The 17850-nt window shown below is 48.8% G+C and overlaps 1 protein-coding gene across 1 annotated transcript in view; it reads right to left on the reverse strand.

Moving 5' to 3' along the window:
- LOC141145606 (cytochrome P450 2C26-like) overlaps positions 1 to 9073 on the reverse strand; it is a 40579-nt gene extending 31506 nt beyond the window's left edge. The window contains exons 1-3 of the mRNA XM_073632432.1: positions 8929 to 9073; positions 4757 to 4940; positions 1630 to 1792 (exon numbers count right to left, since the gene is read on the reverse strand). Coding sequence (XP_073488533.1) covers positions 1630 to 1792; positions 4757 to 4939 — 346 coding nt within the window. The 5' untranslated portion in view covers position 4940; positions 8929 to 9073. The remainder of the gene's footprint in view (positions 1 to 1629; positions 1793 to 4756; positions 4941 to 8928) is intronic.
- Positions 9074 to 17850: the final 8777 nt, after the last annotated feature.

A 17850-nucleotide genomic window follows, 5' to 3' on the forward strand; every position in this document is an offset into this window, starting at 1 on the left:
TTGATAAAAATCGTTTTTTTTTTTGTTTTTTTTTAATAGATATCTATATCAATGGGCTGTATACCAATCACAACCCATTGAGTAGACTCTGAGTAGGTGATATGGAGACATTGTGATTAATGAGGACTTACATTGGACAGAGGATTGTGAAGCCTTCAATTACATATTGAAGGATTCTCACAGAGCAGTGGAAGGGAATATATAGCACCACCATCGTCTTAAAGCAATGGGAGCGCAGAAACTGATTGCAGGCCGCTATAAAATTATGTTTTCTCATCCAGTTGTGCCTTGCAAAGCTACAAGTTGAAATAAGAGGACAATTTTGACAAAATTTTGGTGAATCCAAAACTACTAATTATGCAGCAAAATCGGTTTGGGCCAAATTCCATGCCCATTACTAATGGAAAATCAGTGGCAGTGTTTGACAATGGCAGACAGGGCCATTGATAAGGGAGTACAACCAGCCCTCCTGTACTGGGCCCGGGCCCCATCAGTTGAAAAGAGGGGCCCTGCCAAGTAGGAGGGCAGGCTGTACTCCCTTATTGCCAACTTGTGCTCACCCATGCTGGCTCCCCCTCCTTTTTCTACCTCTGGCTGCGCTGTAGAAGGATCAGTATGTGTGCCCCCATCCCCCCCCCCCCCCCGCTGTCTGAGGCCCACTGTGTGCCCCCCCCCCTGCAATGCTGCCAGCTACCCTCCTCTCCCACCGGCAGATGCCATGGGAACCCAGGAGGATGTTTCAGGATGGGGAGCGCATGGATACATCCTATTTACCAGCCCCTTCCTTTCCTGAATGAACACAGTGATCGATACCGATCGCTCCTGTGTCCATTCATCACAGAAGCATGGCAAACTCTATTTACTATTCTTCAGTTTGTGAATGAACAGGAAGCCTCCGAGCGCATCCTATTCATTCAGTTTCCAGTGCAGCTGAGGCTGTAGAGCAGGGATATGCAATTAGCAGACCTCCAGGTGTTGCAAAACTCCCATCATGCCTCTGCCTCTGGGTGTCATGCTTGTGGCTGTCAGAGTCTCGCAATGCCTCGTGGGACTTGTAGTTCTGCAACAGCTGGAGGTCCGCTAATTGCATATCCCTGCTGTAGAGAAAGGGACTGAAATCTCTGGCCTCGGTCCCTTTCCTTGTCTTAAAAGTGAGACATCAGGGGTCTGTTTAGACCCCAGATAGTTCACCAAAGCCCCCCCCCCCCCTAAACAAGGAAGTTAAAAAAATGTAAATAAATAAAACATATTAAAATTCTAAAAAATAATTTGAACAGAAATTAAGGAGTCATTCAAATGTGATCTGCTCTCGGTCAGCATTTGAATTGATCTTCAAAGAACATTTCACACCTTTAACCCTGCGCTAGTAGAGCAATGCTTTTCTCCTGAACAGGTCTTGTTCGATGGGGGGGTATAATTTCTTCCGCATCGCGTCCGTGGCATTTTAGCAAAATTATAATTTGATATTTTCAGGAAGGGGGCGGACCCCCGTTGGGTAGGCTGTACGGGGGGGGGGGGGGCGTGATTTCCAGCAGCAGCCCTGATGACAGGTGAGATGTATTTTTGCGTTCCTGTGGCGATATTATCTCTCACACACACACACTTCGGGATCCATTTATCATTTCTTACTGTATCCCTCTGAGTAGACGTCGACCACCGGAGCGGGTGGTCTGCCGCTGAACTGCTCCCCGTGATTTAGGAGCGCGTCCTTCACCACGTCGTAACCGCAGAGGACCACCTCGGGGTCGGTGAGCTTCCAGATCGTGAATATCGGACCGTACTGCTTACACAGCTGCAACACAAAAGTGGTTACCATGTTTGAAAAGTTGCATTATACAGAAAGACGGACGAGAAGATTTCCTTTCCTGCAAGCTTGGCTGAAAATGGTTCAGCCAACAGCTGCGGAATCCCAAACCCCACCATGGTGCTCCAGCCTGTCAAAGTAATGGCTGCGCGGCTCATGCAGCCATTACTTTGAGCACTGCTATACTGCAGGGATGAACTGACCTATTGTGGGGCCCCATGACAGGCTCTGCAACACCAGGACTGGAAGAGGCTGCAATAGGACCTCTCACAGCGTGCTGTTCCCCGCGGGCCCCTCCTGTCCACCCCAGGTGCTTGTACATGACATCATCTGGAATGGACTAGAAGAGCGGAGGGGCCGGCAGAGAGCAGCGCGCCATGAGAGGTCTTATTGCAGGCATCGGCTGAGGCTGTATACTATCGCCATCACTGGGGAGGGGAGAGCAGAGGCAGCCAGTACAGATGTAGGGGGCCTGGGCCCCAACAGGATCGCAGGAGGCCCTATGATACTCTACCCCTCTGTCCTTCACCCCCCTGTGTCCTCCACCCCTCCACAGTGTCCCCCTCTGTCCTCCACCCCCCCCTGTGTCCTCCACCCCCCCAACGGTGTCCCCCTCTGTCCTCCACCCCCCTGTGTCCTCCACCCCCCAACGGTGTCCCCCTCTGTCCTCCACCTCACCCTGTGTCCTCCACCCCCCACATTGTCCCTGTCTGTTCTCTACCCCCTTCATGGTGTCCCCCTCTGTCCTCCACCTCCCCGTGTCCTCCACCCCCCACCGTGTAACCCTGTGTCCTCCACCCCCCACTGTGTCCCCCTCTGTCCTCCACCCCCCCTGTGTCCTCCACCCCCCCATGGTGTCCCCCTGTGTCCTCCACCCCCCCTGTGTCCTCCACCCCCCCCTGTGTCCTCCACCCCCCATCGTGTCCCACTGTGTCCCCCACCCCCCACTGTGTCCTCCATCCCCATGGTGTCCCCCTGTATCTTACACCCACCATGGTGTCCTGCACCCCCTACGATGGTAAAGGTGGTTGGTCTCTTAGTGGCGACAGCTTCCCTTACTACCTCCAACCACAACAGGGTCTCTGGCCGGCAGAACCATCACTTTTAGTTGAATTGCAAGCCGCAATCCCAACCCTGCGCTTCGCTCTTACTTCTGGGTAGGCCCTCACACAGCCTGGCAGCCAAACGCCCCCAAGATAGGCCCAATCTCTGGCCTAGCAGCCCGGGGCAGATGACACACTGCCACCCAGACAGCAGTCTGGGTGGCACAAAACATAGATCACCTGACTCCACCTGAATATGCAGGTTCTCCCAGCAGGCCAAGGGATCCAAGAAAACCCCTGCCCATTGGCCGAGATACCCCATATAGCCATAACTTGACCTTGAGTTGTCCTTCTCATACCTAGTGCTACCAATTGCCCGGCCACCTAGTGGTAGAAGAGAAAAGTACAACAAGGCCAAACTTAGGGGGAAATCAATGGATCTCTAACAATTGACTACAGTAGCTACTCTTGACAAGGAATTTGGTGAGGAGCTCCCTGACTAAACCCCAGGACGCTACACCTATAAAAATAATAAACATGTTATAGTTACCTGCCCTGTGCAGTGGATTTGCACGGAGCAGCCAGGATCCTCTTCTTCTCGAGTCCCTCTTCTGTGATCCTGGCCCCTCCCTCCTGTTCAGTGCCCCCATAGCAAGCAGCTTGCTATGGGGGCACCCGAGCCGAGTCACAGCATCTTGTGGCCATTCAGACACGGAGCCCCGACCCAGCCCCGTCCCCTCTCTCTCCTAATTGGCTAGCTGACTTCGATTGACAGCAGCGGCAGCCAATCAGGAGGGCTGGGGGCGACGTACCTGTACATCACGGGCCTTTCTTCTGGGTTCAGGGCATGAATGCGCGCGCCCCCTGCCCACCCGTGCTCTGATTGGACACAGTACAGGTTTGGCAGCTGGTTTCAGCCAATAATTTTCGCTGAAGTCAGCTGATTGGCTTTACAAAAACACAGAACTCCGTGTACAGTGATCAGCGACTTATAATGGCACGCTGATAGTGTGGCGGACAATCTGGCAGTAGCTGATCCTGACTGGGAGGTACACTAACTGACACTGACATCAGTAGTGACACTAATACAGTGATCAGTGATAATACTATACACTGTCACTGTACTAATGACACTGGCAGGGAAGGGGTTAACATCTAGGGGCATCTGTTTTTTTTTCTCCCCCTGCTTTGCAGGGAGAAGAAACAGCCAGATCGCTGTTCCCTGTACACAGAGTTCTATGTTTTTGTAAAGCCAATAAGCTGACTTCAGCCAAAATTATTGGCTGAAACTAGCTGTTAAACCTGTACTGTGTCCAATCACAGCATGGGTTGGCAGGGAGGTGCGTGCATGCATACCCTGAACCCTGAAGAAAGGCCCGTGATGAATAGGTACGTTGCCCCCTAGCCTCGGGCTGTCGCCTGCTCACCATACAACTTCTGTGGGCGGGTGGCAAACGGGTAAAGTTCAGCAGATGAATGTACATTTATTTGCAAACAAATGCCTATCCATTGCTGTGGGGATTGAGAAGCCTTTGCTTGCATATCAAAGGCTTCTCATAGACAGTGCTGGAACAGACACCCCCATTACAACATTGCGTCAGTAAAAAAAATTGGTAAATTGTTTAGAATTTGTTAAGATTTGATTAGTCGTCCAATAAGTAAATGTTGCCAAGAGAGAGCTGGGACCCCCAGATAAAAGTAGCATTGGATGTCTATGGCCATAAAACAGTTATACATTCTTTGCAACCCCTCAATAGAGCCTGTTAATGGCACAGAAAGTTTGTGCCCGCTATTGGGCCAACAATGGGCCTAAATGGTGCACCATTTTTAATAGGCTGAATTTCTTTGTTCGCGCGATATGTGTTTATGTATCTGTTGTGCAAGTGAGATGCGTTCCTTAGTCACGTACCTCTGGAAAGTATTTGCAGCCAGCACTGTCCCCAATGTATTGAGGGGTCCCCAGGAGAGGCAGCGGGGACGGTCCTGGAGGTAGAGACTTGTATTTCTTCGGCTTTCTCCAGAAGGAAATGAGGAGGAGGAGGGTGAGGAGGAAAGAAAAGGCCACCGTGAGCACCGGCAGTACAGTCATCATTCTGCAATTGTCCACAGAAAGGTTATTTGTTAAAGGGGACCTGTAGGTAACTTTACAAGACTCTGTAGGGAAAAAAATCCAAACATGTTACAATATACACAACAGTATTTATTTTTTTTTAGAAATGCTCCACCTTTTATCACTAATAAAGAAAGGATGTGCTTGGGTTGGGCTCTGAGTTTGCGCCAAACCCATGTTCAAGTGAACCTGGAGGCCGGCTGTCAGTGCAGGGCCAATGAGCTTTGGGTGGGGGATTCCCTGCCCACGCAGCTGAACATATACAAAGGGTTAGGGATGATCATGAAATCATTGACCTAATTTGGCCATATTAGAGAGGACATGCAAGGTGTGTCTAAAAAACGTAGTGAATGGTCTGATATCTCAACGGCAGCATGGGCCAGGTGCACACGCATCTACGTAGCTATCCAGAGACACGTCGAGAAGCACCACCTAGCGTGAATTACACTTGAACGTCAGGGTAAACCCGCTGCGGGCAGTCGAACGTGGTCAGTGTGAGTGGTAGGGTCACAGTGCAATGGAGCAACAAATGAACATCAAGTTCACGGGGAAAACGGTGATGGAGATGCATGAAATGTTGGTGCAAGTGCACGGGTTGGAAGCCGTGAGCAGAAAATGTGTCTGCGACTGGTTCAAACGCTTTCGCAACGGGAAGGAAACGGCTGAGGATGAACCACGTTTGGATCGGCAGTGGACAAGCAGAACCCCAGACATGATCGAGCAGGTGTGACAAATGCTGGCAAGAGATCAGCGACTGATGGTTCGCACTATTGTCCGCGAAGATTTGGGTAAGAGGAAGATCTGTTCCCGGTTTGTGCAACAGAAAGCAAAATGGATGGAAACCTCTGGATATTTCATTATCATGTGTGACCAGGATCCATCCTTTCTGCAAGCCGTCGTCACAGGAGTAAAGACCCAGTGCTACAAGTTTGATCCGAAATTTAAGCGGCAATCGATGGAATGGTGTTCACCGTCTTCTCCACGACTCAAAAAGAGTCGCCTGCAAAAGTCCAAGGTCAGGACAATGTTGATCACCTTCTTCTACCACAATGGCATCATCCATAATGAATTTGTTCCTGCGGATCAAACCGTGAAAGCTGCATTCTACGAGGCAGTTTGGAAGCAGTTTCTACGATGTATCCACCATGTTCGGCCAGAGTTGCACAGGACCGGACAGTGGATGTTGCTGAACGATAACGTGCCTGTGCGCTGTGCGATCCATGTGCGCCAATTCATAGCACAGCACGGCATACCTATTCTCAATCATCCACCTTACTCCCCTGATCTTCTTTCTGTTTCCCCGCCTGAAGAGTGTCGTGAAAGGTGCACGTTTTGCAGACGTGGCAGCAATCCAAGAGTATGCAACAGTGGTTCTGCAATCGATTCCTAAACAGGCTTTTGCTGACACTTTCCAGAAGCTTTATGAAGATTGCCAAAAGTGTGTTGTGAAGGATGGCGATTATTTTGAAGACCAATAATTGTAATTTGTTTGTATCTTCTGTTTTTTTTGTTCTCTGATACCATTCAGCAAACTTTTTAGACACACCCCCATACAGCAAGAACACTTCAACTACAATTACAACTCCTTCATCTCACCCTCTGCCCTCCAACCACAGAGCACCCCTCTCTACCTATTCCCCCAATGGTCCATGATAAGAGCCCTCTCTGTATTCATCAGCTCCCAATCTGCCACCTTTACACTCCTCACCACCATTAGCTCCATCCGTCTCATATACTGTACCTCCTACTTTCCTCAATCAACACCCTCCTATACCACCACCTCTCCATCATAAACTGTCTCTCTACCTCCTGTACCTCATCCTCTCAACCATCACCTCCCCATCTGCCTTTTATACCTCCTCCTCTCCACCATCACCTCCCTATCTGCCGCCAATACCTCTTCCTCACCACCATCACCTTCCCATCTGCCTCCAATACCTCTTCCACACCACCATCACCTTCCCATCTGCCTCCAATACCTCTTCCTCACCACCATCACCTCCCTATCTGCCTCCAATACCTCCTCCTCTCCACCATCACCTCCCTATATCTGCCGCCAATACCTCTTCCTCACCACCATCACCTTCCCATCTGCCTCCAATACTTCTTCCTCACCACCATCACCTCCCTATCTGCCGCCAATACCTCTTCCTCACCACCATCACCTTCCCATCTGCCTCCAATACCTCTTCCTCACCACCATTACCTCCCCATCTGCCTTTGATATCACCACCTCTTCACCATCAACTCCCTTTCTGCCTTCTATACCTCCTCCTCTCCACCATCACCTCCCTATCTGCCTCCAATACCTCTTCCTCACCACCATCACCTTCCCATCTGCCTCCAATACCTCTTCCTCACCACCATTACCTCCCCATCTGCCTTTGATATCACCACCTCTTCACCATCAACTCCCTTTCTGCCTTCTATACCTCCTCCTCTCCACCATCACCTCCCTATCTGCCGCCAATACCTCTTCCTCACCACCATCACCTTCCCATCTGCCTCCAATACCTCTTCCTCACCACCATTACCTCCCCATCTGCCTTTGATATCACCACCTCTTCACCATCAACTCCCTTTCTGCCTTCTATACCTCCTCCTCTCCACCATCACCTCCCTATCTGCCGCCAATACCTCTTCCTCACCACCATCACCTTCCCATCTGCCTCCAATACCTCTTCCTCACCACCATCCCCTCCCCATCTGCTTTCTATACCACCACCTCTCCACCATTTACAAAGTTTTGTAACAGAAACAAACAAAACAAAAAAACATTTTTTTTTCAAAATTTTCGGTCTTTTTTTTATTTGTTTAGCAGAAAATAAAAATCCCAGAGGTGATCAAATGCCACCAAAAGAAAGCTCTATATGTGGGAACAAAATGATACAAATTTAGTTTGGGTACAGTGTTGCATGACCGCGCAATTGTCATTCAAAGTGCGACAGCGCTGAAAGCTGAAAATTGGTCTGGGCAGGAAGGTGTATAAGTGCCCGGTATTAAAGTGGTTAAGGTAAGGGGCCTGGAGCTGCAGCTGCAATAGCCCCAGGGGCGTTGCTAGGGGGTGGCTTTTGGGGCTATAGCCCTGAATCTGGGGCCAATAGCCCCGAGTCTCTGCAGGGGTCCCAAAGGGGAGGGGAGGCTCTCTGGGGACCCTTATGTAAGTGGGGGGCTCTCTGGGGACCCTGATGCAAGGGAGAGGCTCTCTGGGGTCCCTGATTTTAAGGCAGAGGCTCTCTAAGGACCCAGATTTAAGGGGGAGGCTCTCTGGGGACCCTAATGTAAGAGGGGCTCTCTGGGAACCCTGATGTAAATGGGGGGCCCTCTGGGTACCCTGATGAAAGGGGGAGGCTCTCTGATGACTCTGATGTAAGGAGGAGGCTCTCTGGGGACCCTGATGTAAGGGGGGACTCTCTGGGGACCCTGATGTAAGGGGGGACTCTCTGGGGACCCTGATGTAAGGGGGGACTCTCTGGGGACCCTGATGTAAGGGGGGACTCTCTGGGGACCCTGATGTAAGGGGGCTCTCTGTGGACCCTGATGTAAGTGGGGGGCTCTCTGGGGATATATATATACACACTCACGTATATTACTGTATATACATGTGTATGCTCGCCCAAGCGTATGACTTTCTTTACTACGCTGCTATGGGCTCTAGCCCCAGATCTTTTGTAGACCTAGCAACATCCCTGAATAGCCCCCTATGTTAATCTGGCCCTGCTGCCTCCTCTACCTCTTCCTGTCCACCACCAGCACCCTTTCTGCCTCCTCCTCTCCACCACCAGCAACCAGTCTACCTCCTCTACCTCCTCCTCCCCACCATCAGCTCCCCATTCTGCCTCCTCTACCTCCTCCTCCCCACCATCAGTTCCCTCTCTGACTTCTATACCTGCCCCTGCTTCCACCATTGACTCATACTCATTTTTGCTGCTTAATTAAAAATTGTAAGTAAATCATTGTTTTTATCTCACCAGCTCTCTTTTGATAGCGGCGTGTACTCTCCAACACTCCCTTGGGTAATGACTATCCTCTTGCTCTTAACCTTCTGAAGACATACATTATAAAGCCTCCTTTATTGGGTTTGGGGAGTAGTTACTCAGCTTTTATAGATAGATTTATGTCTGGGCTGGGTCTAGACACAGTGTGGAATGTGGAACGTTTTAGCAGAGAAAGCTGAGATTATCTCTGTTAAGCACAATGCAAAGTTCACAAGTCATTAGATGGATTTAGAAGATTTAAATTGTATGGTGTGTGGCATCACCCAACAGAGACTGAAGTCAGTGAAATGAGATTAATGTTTGCTGGATTAACTGTAGCAGAATCTCTAACCTCTTCCAGTCTAATGGGAACCATTGAGGCCACAGACCGCTGACATCCTTCGATTTGTGGTGGGTTGTGAGGCATAGTGGGTGCAAAGGTGGTAAAAGTCATTGGGCGCCAGACACTTCTTGGATGCAAAAGAGGTTTTATTTCTTTTAACAGTCCTTTTATATTTTGCAAGGGAAAGAGGGTTGGGGCCAGGACACCCTTAAGTAGTTGCAATTTCAATAGGCAGACTCTGAGGCTTCAATAGGAGAACAGCCGCACAGGGAAAGGCCCCCAGCAAGGCGCCACTTCTGCACGTGCAGGATTGCTGTTCCCTATGGCTACAGTACTTGACAGTTCCTAATTCAAACGTAACAGTTCTCTCAGCTTTACTACAACTTCCACTTGTAGTTCTTCAGCCCCTTGAGCTCCTGCTCTCTCACTGGACCCTCTGATTCACTGACTCTGAATCCTGTGAGCTCCTCAAGGCTTTTGTGGTGGTATCTCCCTCAAGCGTCACCCACACTTCCCTGCTGGGTACATAGCTTGGCACTTCGGATACCTTCAAGCTTCACCCCTGCTGACCATCTCGGTCCCTAGCCTGGCACACAAGGCTGCTCTGCAAGCATCACCTCCGCTGGTTGGGTCCCTGACTTGATCACCGCCTGAAGTTTCCCGATTCTCCACCGCGCCCGTTCGGTGAGAATACTGCTCTGGTACTTGCTTCAGTTACTCACTGTGGTCCCTGGTAAAGGTGGTCGGTCCCTTCGTGGCGACAGCTTCCCTCCTACCTCCGAACACGACAGGTTCTCCGGCCGGCAGAACCGTCACTTTTGGTTGGACTGCAAGCCCCCAGTCCCAACCCTATGCTGCTCTCCTGCTTCTGGATAGGCCCCTCAGACAGCCTGGCAGCCAGATGTCCCCGGGATAGGCCCAAACTCCGGCCTAACAGCCCGGGGCAGCACAACAACACGTCCACCCAGACAGCCGTCCAGGTGGCACAAAATCCCGGTCACCTGACTCCACCCAAATAAATACAGTGGCGTCTCCAGCTTTCAAATTTAGGGGGGGCACATGGGGGGACAGGGACAAAAGTAGGGGGGCAACTATAAAATGCATATATATATATATCCTGGGGCCCTTTACTACGACCCCACAACGGGCCCTTTCACATGTTCTGCAGTGAGCTCCCTTCCTACTGTATTGGGGTCCCCCCAGGGTGGCAGAAAACAAGAGATATATGTCACCAGCATATCAAGAAAATATAAGGATCCAAAGCAGTGGGAGAACTATCAGGGTTGCAAAGGTTGTCTTGCCTCCGGGCCCTGGTGTTCTGCCACTGTGGGGTTCTCCAGCCCCCTCTTGCTGTCCTGCCCCTGCTTTTGACAGCTCTGGTCTGGCATCTCTTGGAATTTACAGGCTGGTTCTCCTGTCCTAAGGACGGGAGAAATCAGTCTGTTTTTTCAGTAACTGAAAGTCCTGGTGGAGTCCTTCCTGCAACTCGCTCTTCTCCCTGCCAATGAGGATGAAGGTGAAGGAGCAGATTAGGCGGCCGTGGTTGTGTGAACGCTCGCATTATGCAGTGTCAGCGAGCAGGGGAGGGGGGAGGAATCACCCGCAGGAGCTGACTGGGGACTCTCTCCCTCTTAGACATTGATTTTTTTGGGGGGGGGGGCACATGGTGGGGCACAGCATAATGTTGGGGGGGTCAGGGCCCCCTCTGGCCCCCCCCTAGGGTCGCCATTGAATAAATAGGCTCTCCCAGCAGGCCAAGGGACCCAGGAAATCCCTGCCTATTGTCTGAAACACCCCAATTAGTCCTAATCTGCCCTTGCAATGCCCTTGTCTTATCTAATGTCACCAGATACCACCTAAAGATTCTAATGTCACCTAGCGACAGAAGAGAGAAGTGCAGCAATTTCAGAGTTAGGGCAAAATCAATTGATCTCCTAACAATTGACCAAGGCAAATATCACTTGACAAATACATTTAATAGCAACCTTGCCTAAACATCAGGGTGCTACCTGTACATAGAAAACAGCAGGTGTATATGAACAAGAGTCATACATAAAAATATAAGACATGGGGGATTTTAAATACACCTCCAATAGAGGATTGATGCAAGAAATAAATCAAATAAAATCAATCAAATTTTATTACATTTCATATAATTTCGCCACATGGTTCAATAAAAATACGTATTACATATATGTACTGTATGCACTGGAGATACATTTATACAGAGTATAAGCAGATGAATCTTAATATAATAGCTCTACATAATACATAGAGACAAGGTCTACGCGTTTCGTGGAACAATCCCCTGCTTCAGGACTTCTCAGATCTGAAATGTATAGAGTTTATGTCATAAGCTTTTATGGATTCTAAAAGAGACCATACTAATCATTAAAACAAATACATTCCAATATTATATACGAGGGGCCTTCAAAATATTTATTTTATATTTTTGTTGAAAACGGTGAGGGCGGGAGGAGTTATGCTGATAGCATTAAAAAGTTGGGAGGACGCCGGGAAAAATGCATTGCAAAGGAAGATGACTATGTAGAAAAGTGATGTCATTTGCTTTTGAAATTCTTAATAAACAGAGTTTTAAAAAAAGTGTGGAAACCTTTTGACGAACCCTTGTACATAAATCCAACCTCCACCATTTGGCATGTGCATGCAGGATAAAACGCAAAAGAGAGGAGTAAGGGGGGAACAAAACAAACAAACAAAAGAAACCACCAAACAACCACAACACCATTGCTGCATATCCATATAAATGGGTGATAGTAAGCCCTTCACCTACCTATCCCATGAGTGCCATACCAAGAGAGGGAGGGATGTGGGGGGAGATGCCGCAACACGCATCCGCCATTAGGCCTATTGTGTGAAGGTATATACATCTGTAGTGATATTATAAAGGGTTTGTAAATACACTAAATTCGTCATTGAGAAAGGGGAGAAGGGTCAAAAGGAGAGTGAAGGGAGGAAAGCAAAAAAAGGAAAACTGTGTGTTTGGGGGGATAAGGGGGGAAAGGAAAAGAGGAAGGGGGAACTAAGGAAAGGGAAATGGGAAGGGAAGGGGGAGCAAGGGATGGGGAGGGGAAAGAAGGAAGAAGAGGAAAGGGGGAAAAGATAAACAAAGGGGGAGGGACATGGGGAAGGAAGGAAGTAAAACCAGCAGCCAATCAGCGCCGGCAGCCAATTCGGTCTTTTTTTTGTTTTTTTAGTGTAGCAGAGTCCCAGGTCCCCAGAGGCCTAATGGTGATCTCCAGAGTCAGGGAAAGCTGACATCCTTCATTGTAGAGTGGGTTACCAGGCATGGTGGGTGTAATGCAAGAAAATGATGGGCACCAGTCACTTTTTTAATGCGAACAAGAGATTTATTGTCTCTAAACAGAACTGTGGGAGAGAGGGTTAGACAGCTATACAGTGGAAGGCCTCCAGCCAGATAACACTTCTGTATAGGTAGGACCGCTGTCTCCTATGGCAAAATATCTTGTAACAGTCACTAAAGGTAGTTGTACATAACTCTTGGTAACACAGAACAGGTTTCTTATCTCACAGTATCCCACTGTAGATCTTCACTTACTGAGCTCCCAGTCACTCACCAGACTTCCAGATCCCAGACGTCACTGGATCTCTTGAGCTTTTCCACAGCTATCCCACTGTAATTTGCTCAAGCGTCACCCCCACTATCCTGCTGGGTCCCTGGCTTGTCACTTGCTGATGCTTTCCCACTTCTTCACCATCCTCGGTTGGTGAGAAGACTGCTCTGGTACTCACTGTAGTCTCCGGTAGTAAAATGGATGGCCCCTTAATGGTGACAGCTTCCCTTCTACCTCAGACCACAACTGGCTCCCTGTCCGGCTGAACCTTCTCAACTTGGTTGGACTCCAATCCTGGAGTCCCAACCCTACCCTACTGCTCCTGCTTCTGGATAGGCCTCAGGCAGCCTAGCAGCCAGGTGTCCCCGGGATAGACCTCAGGCTTCCGGCCTAGCATCCTGGGGCGACATAACACACTTCCACCCAGACAGCCGTCCAGGTGGCACAGAACCCCCAATCACCCGACTCCACCCAAATAAATAGGCTCTCCCAGCAGGCCAAGGGACTAAAGAAACCCCTGCCAATTGGCTGAGATACCCGATCCTATCATAATCTGACCTTGCTAAGCCCCTGTCATTCTAATGTCACCAGCCACAGTGCCATCTAGTGACAGAAGAGAGAAGAAGCAGCAATTCCAGAGTTAAAAAGGAATCAATTAATCTTCTAACATTTAACCAGGAAAATTACCTCCTGGTAAACTAAATTTATTAGCAACCTTGCGTAAACACCAGGGTGCTACAGATACGATCGATGTATAATAAAGAGTTGGGTGAGTTTTTGGATTGCAGAGAGAGATACTTGCAATACATTATGAAGGATATCAGACCATTCCGCATCATTAAGGGGGCTGATATTCACTCGCCAGTACGTTCTACACCTCAGGGACAAGGATTTTGCTGAATTCTGTAGTAATGAGCCATAAATTGCTGATATTTGTCCCAGTTTAGAGGTTACAGATAATGTTTGGTTAAGGAGAGTGGGTGTGGGGTGAATCCAGGGGGGGTCAGTCTAGTTTGTGCTTGGATGGCGTGGCGGAGCTGTGAGTACTGAAAGAAACATTTATTGGGAAGACCAAATTCCTCTTTCAGGGTGCGAAAGTCCATCAACAGCTGACAATGGTATAATTGCGGGAAATAGTCAAGGCCTAACAGGGACCAATAGTCAAATCCCTCTAATTTCAATAGTTTGGGTAATTGAGATTTTTGAGAATTCGGTAGTATAGGCAGTGTACCCAATGTATTGGAAATGGGCTTTAGCTCTGTTCCATACCTTATCCATCATGCAAAAGGGTAGGGTACTGCCAACTTGCTCTGAATTCATCCGCCTCCAGTCTACCAATCTTTTACCCAGGAATACACTAGAACAGGGGTGTCAAACTCAATTTGGTCTCTGGCTTTATCAGCAGTATGATCGCCCTCAAAGAGCCGGTTGTATCTGGGGTGCACTACGTACAGAGCGCAGAGTTCAGGATTATGCTGCGTACAGAATGCAGGAGTGCGTTATGTACAGATTTCAGGTTTTAAGAGTGCGATATGTACAGGGTGCAGAAATCAGGGGTGTGCTGTGTACAGAGTGCAGGGTTTGCAGGTGCGCTGTGCACAATGTGCAACTCCAAACTGCTCCCCCAAGCTTCCTTGCATCTCTCTCTCCTACTTGGCCTACCCTCTAGTACCTACCTGTGTAGGTGGCTCCGCCTCGTCTTGCAGGAATAATGTTCTCTCTCTCAGATTCTGGAAATCTGTCCCCACCGTGAGTGCATGCAGGAATCTATTAGTTCCAGGAGCTTCTGAGAACAAAGTTGTCCCTTATAAACACAGAAGGCTTCTGTGTTTATAAATGACAGCGGAGAACGGGAGTGGAGGGTGAGAGCCAGAGGTGGTTGAATGGAGTTCCGCAAGTTCCAGCTGCAAAACTAGGTGCAAGGGCCACATAACGAGGCTTAGTGGGCCGGATTTGGCCCGCGGGCCTTGTGTTTGACACATGTGCACTATAAAGTATTGTTCTAATGGGGTTATTGGCTGAAGCATCATTCCAGCCAGTTATATGTTGAAGCTGAGCAGCCAGATAATACAAAATTGGATTGAGAACTGCAAGGACTCCCGATTCCTTGGCTTCCTGGTGTGTTTAGATGCGTGGACTACATTTTTTTCCAAAAGGGTGTACAAAGTACAGTGTTGAATCATTTGAAAACATGCATTGGATGTCATACCGGTGTGTTATGCAATACACAAAGAAGTTGTGGTGCCCAAATCATTTTAATAAGGGTTAACCCTCCCTACCACCAAAAGAGGTCATTTACACCAGCTTGTTGCTTCCTGTTTGAATTTGGTAAGCAGGGGGTAAGAAGTTAAGTAACATATTTAGAAGTATCAGGGTGGACAATGATCCCCAAATATACAGAAATGTCAACTATTTTGATTTGAAAGCCGTGAGTTGCATCTACTGTATCTGTATGTGTCCATCCAGCTGGATTTTGGGGAAATCTCCCCCTAGTGGTAGCTGGTGGAATTGCAGATTGTGATAACAGTGCAAGTGTGTGCTTAGCATGCTGCATCCAAAATGAAAAATATCTAATGACATGACTAGCCATGGATGTGTAAAGGTAATGGGAAGTTCTGACTGCAAAAAAGATCCCTCCACAAACATGCAAGTTTATTCAATTGCAATCATCCAAAGCAGCTTGCACACTTGTCATCACACCATATAAATATTTATTCCACAAAGCTGGCTTGCCGATAGCCCCCACATTTTATCCAAGTTGGAATTACTCCATTAAGAGTGGTGACCAGGACAAAGTAAGAAGGTGAATCTTCTCTGAGAGGATGCAGATCAGGACCCGGATCAAAACCTGCGACCTCTGCTGTGTCTGGCAGTATCTCCACAATGAAAATTTGATCCCAACCTGCAGCCACTTGTAACTGACCTTTGGCTTGTTTATTGACTATGCTTCTGCTTGATCCCTACCTGCTATATCTGCTACTGGACCCCAGCTTGCTCACCTCCTGGTTGGGTGATTCTGAGATCCGTGTCCTGATACGAACACGCAGAAAAACCCATCTTAACCACCAGGAGCTCTGGTGAACACCAATTAGTGATTAGTCTCTGCACTTAGGGTGAGCCCACATCATTTGCTATATCTGCTACTGGACCCCAACCTGCTCACCTCCTGGTGGGATGATTCTGAGAACCATGTCCTGATACAACACGCAGCAAAACCCATCTTCACAATCAGGAGCTCTGGTGAACACCAGTTAGTGCTTAGCCTCTGCACCTAGGGTGAGCCCACATCATTTGCTATATCTGCTACTGGACCCCAGCCTGCTCACCTCCTGGTGAGATGATTCTGAGAACCGTGTCCTGATAAGAACATGCAGCAAAACCCATCTCCACCATCAGGAGCTCTGGTGAACACTAGTTAGTGCTTAGCTTCCGCACCTCGGGTGAGCCCACATCATCCACTAGGGTCACCTTCTCTGGTACTTATCCAGCTGGTCAGTGGGAGCCTCTCTACTGCTATTACTACTAGACTCCGAGCCACTAGACAGTTGTTACTTGTTTATTGACTATGCTTCTACTTGATCCCTACCTGCTATATCTGCTACTGGACCCCAGCTTGCTCACCTCCTGGTTGGGTGATTCTGAGAACCGTGTCATGATACGAACACGGAGCAAAACCCATCTTAACCATCAGGAGCTTTGGTAAACACCAATTAGTGCTTAGCCTCTGCACTTAGGGTGAGCCCACATCATTTGCTATATCTGCTACTGGACCCCAGCCTGCTCACCTCCTGGTTGGGTGATTCTGAGAACCGTGTCCTAAAACGAACATGCAGCAAAACCCATCTCCACAATGAAAATTTGATCCCAACCTGCAACCACTTGTTACTGACCTTTGGCTTGTTTATTGACTATGCTTCTACTTGATCCTTACCTTCTGTATCTGCTACTGGACCCCAGCTTGCTCACCTCCTGGTTGGGTGATTCTGAGAACCGTGTCCTGATACGAACACGCAGCAAAACCCACCTCCACCATTAGGAGCTCTGGTGAACACCAGTTAGTGCTTAGCCTCTACACCTAGGGTGAGCCCACATCATTTGCTATATCTGCTACTGGACCCCAGCCTGCTCACCTCCTGGTGGGATGATTCTGAGAGCCGTGTCCTGATACGAACACGCAGCAAAACCCATCTCCACCATCAGGAGCTCTGGTGAACACCAGTTAGTGCTTAGCCTCTGCACCTAGGGTGAGCCCACATCATTTGCTATATCTGCTACTGGACCCCAGCCTGCTCACCTCCTGGTGGGATGATTCTGAGAGCCGTGTCCTGATACGAACACGCAGCAAAACCCATCTCCACCATCAGGAGCTCTGGTGAACACCAGTTAGTGCTTAGCCTCCACACCTAGGGTCAGCCCACATCATCCACTAGGGTCACCTTCTATGGTACTTATCCAGCTGGTCAGTGGGAGCCTCTCTACTGCTATTACTACTAGACTCTGAGCCACTAGACAGTTGTTACTGACCTTTGACTTGCTTATTGACTATGCTTCTACTTGATCCCTACCTGCTATATCTGCTACTGGACCCCAGCTTGCTCACCTCCTGGTTGGGTGATTCCGAGAACCGTGTCATAATACGAACACGCAGCAAAACCCATCTTAACCACCAGGAGCTCTGGTGAACACCAATTAGTGCTTAGCCTCCGCACCTAGGGTGAGCCCACATCATCCACTAGGGTCACCTTCTCTGGTACCTATCCAGCTAGTCAGTGGGAGCCTCTCTACTGCTATTACTACTAAACTCCAAGCCTGACCCCTGACTGTGACAATGACAATACAAACTTGGCAGGGGTTCTAACTTTTCCCCACTCCATCCAAAACTAAAATATAAAAAGTTTTGCCTTTTAATACACTTTAAACGTGAATAATTTGGGTTTCATTTATACTTGTTTATTTTGTCTTTATGGTGCCATTTAT

This window comes from Aquarana catesbeiana, linkage group LG05, assembly GCF_042186555.1.
Source record: "Aquarana catesbeiana isolate 2022-GZ linkage group LG05, ASM4218655v1, whole genome shotgun sequence".
NCBI classification, from domain to species: domain Eukaryota; kingdom Metazoa; phylum Chordata; class Amphibia; order Anura; family Ranidae; genus Aquarana; species Aquarana catesbeiana.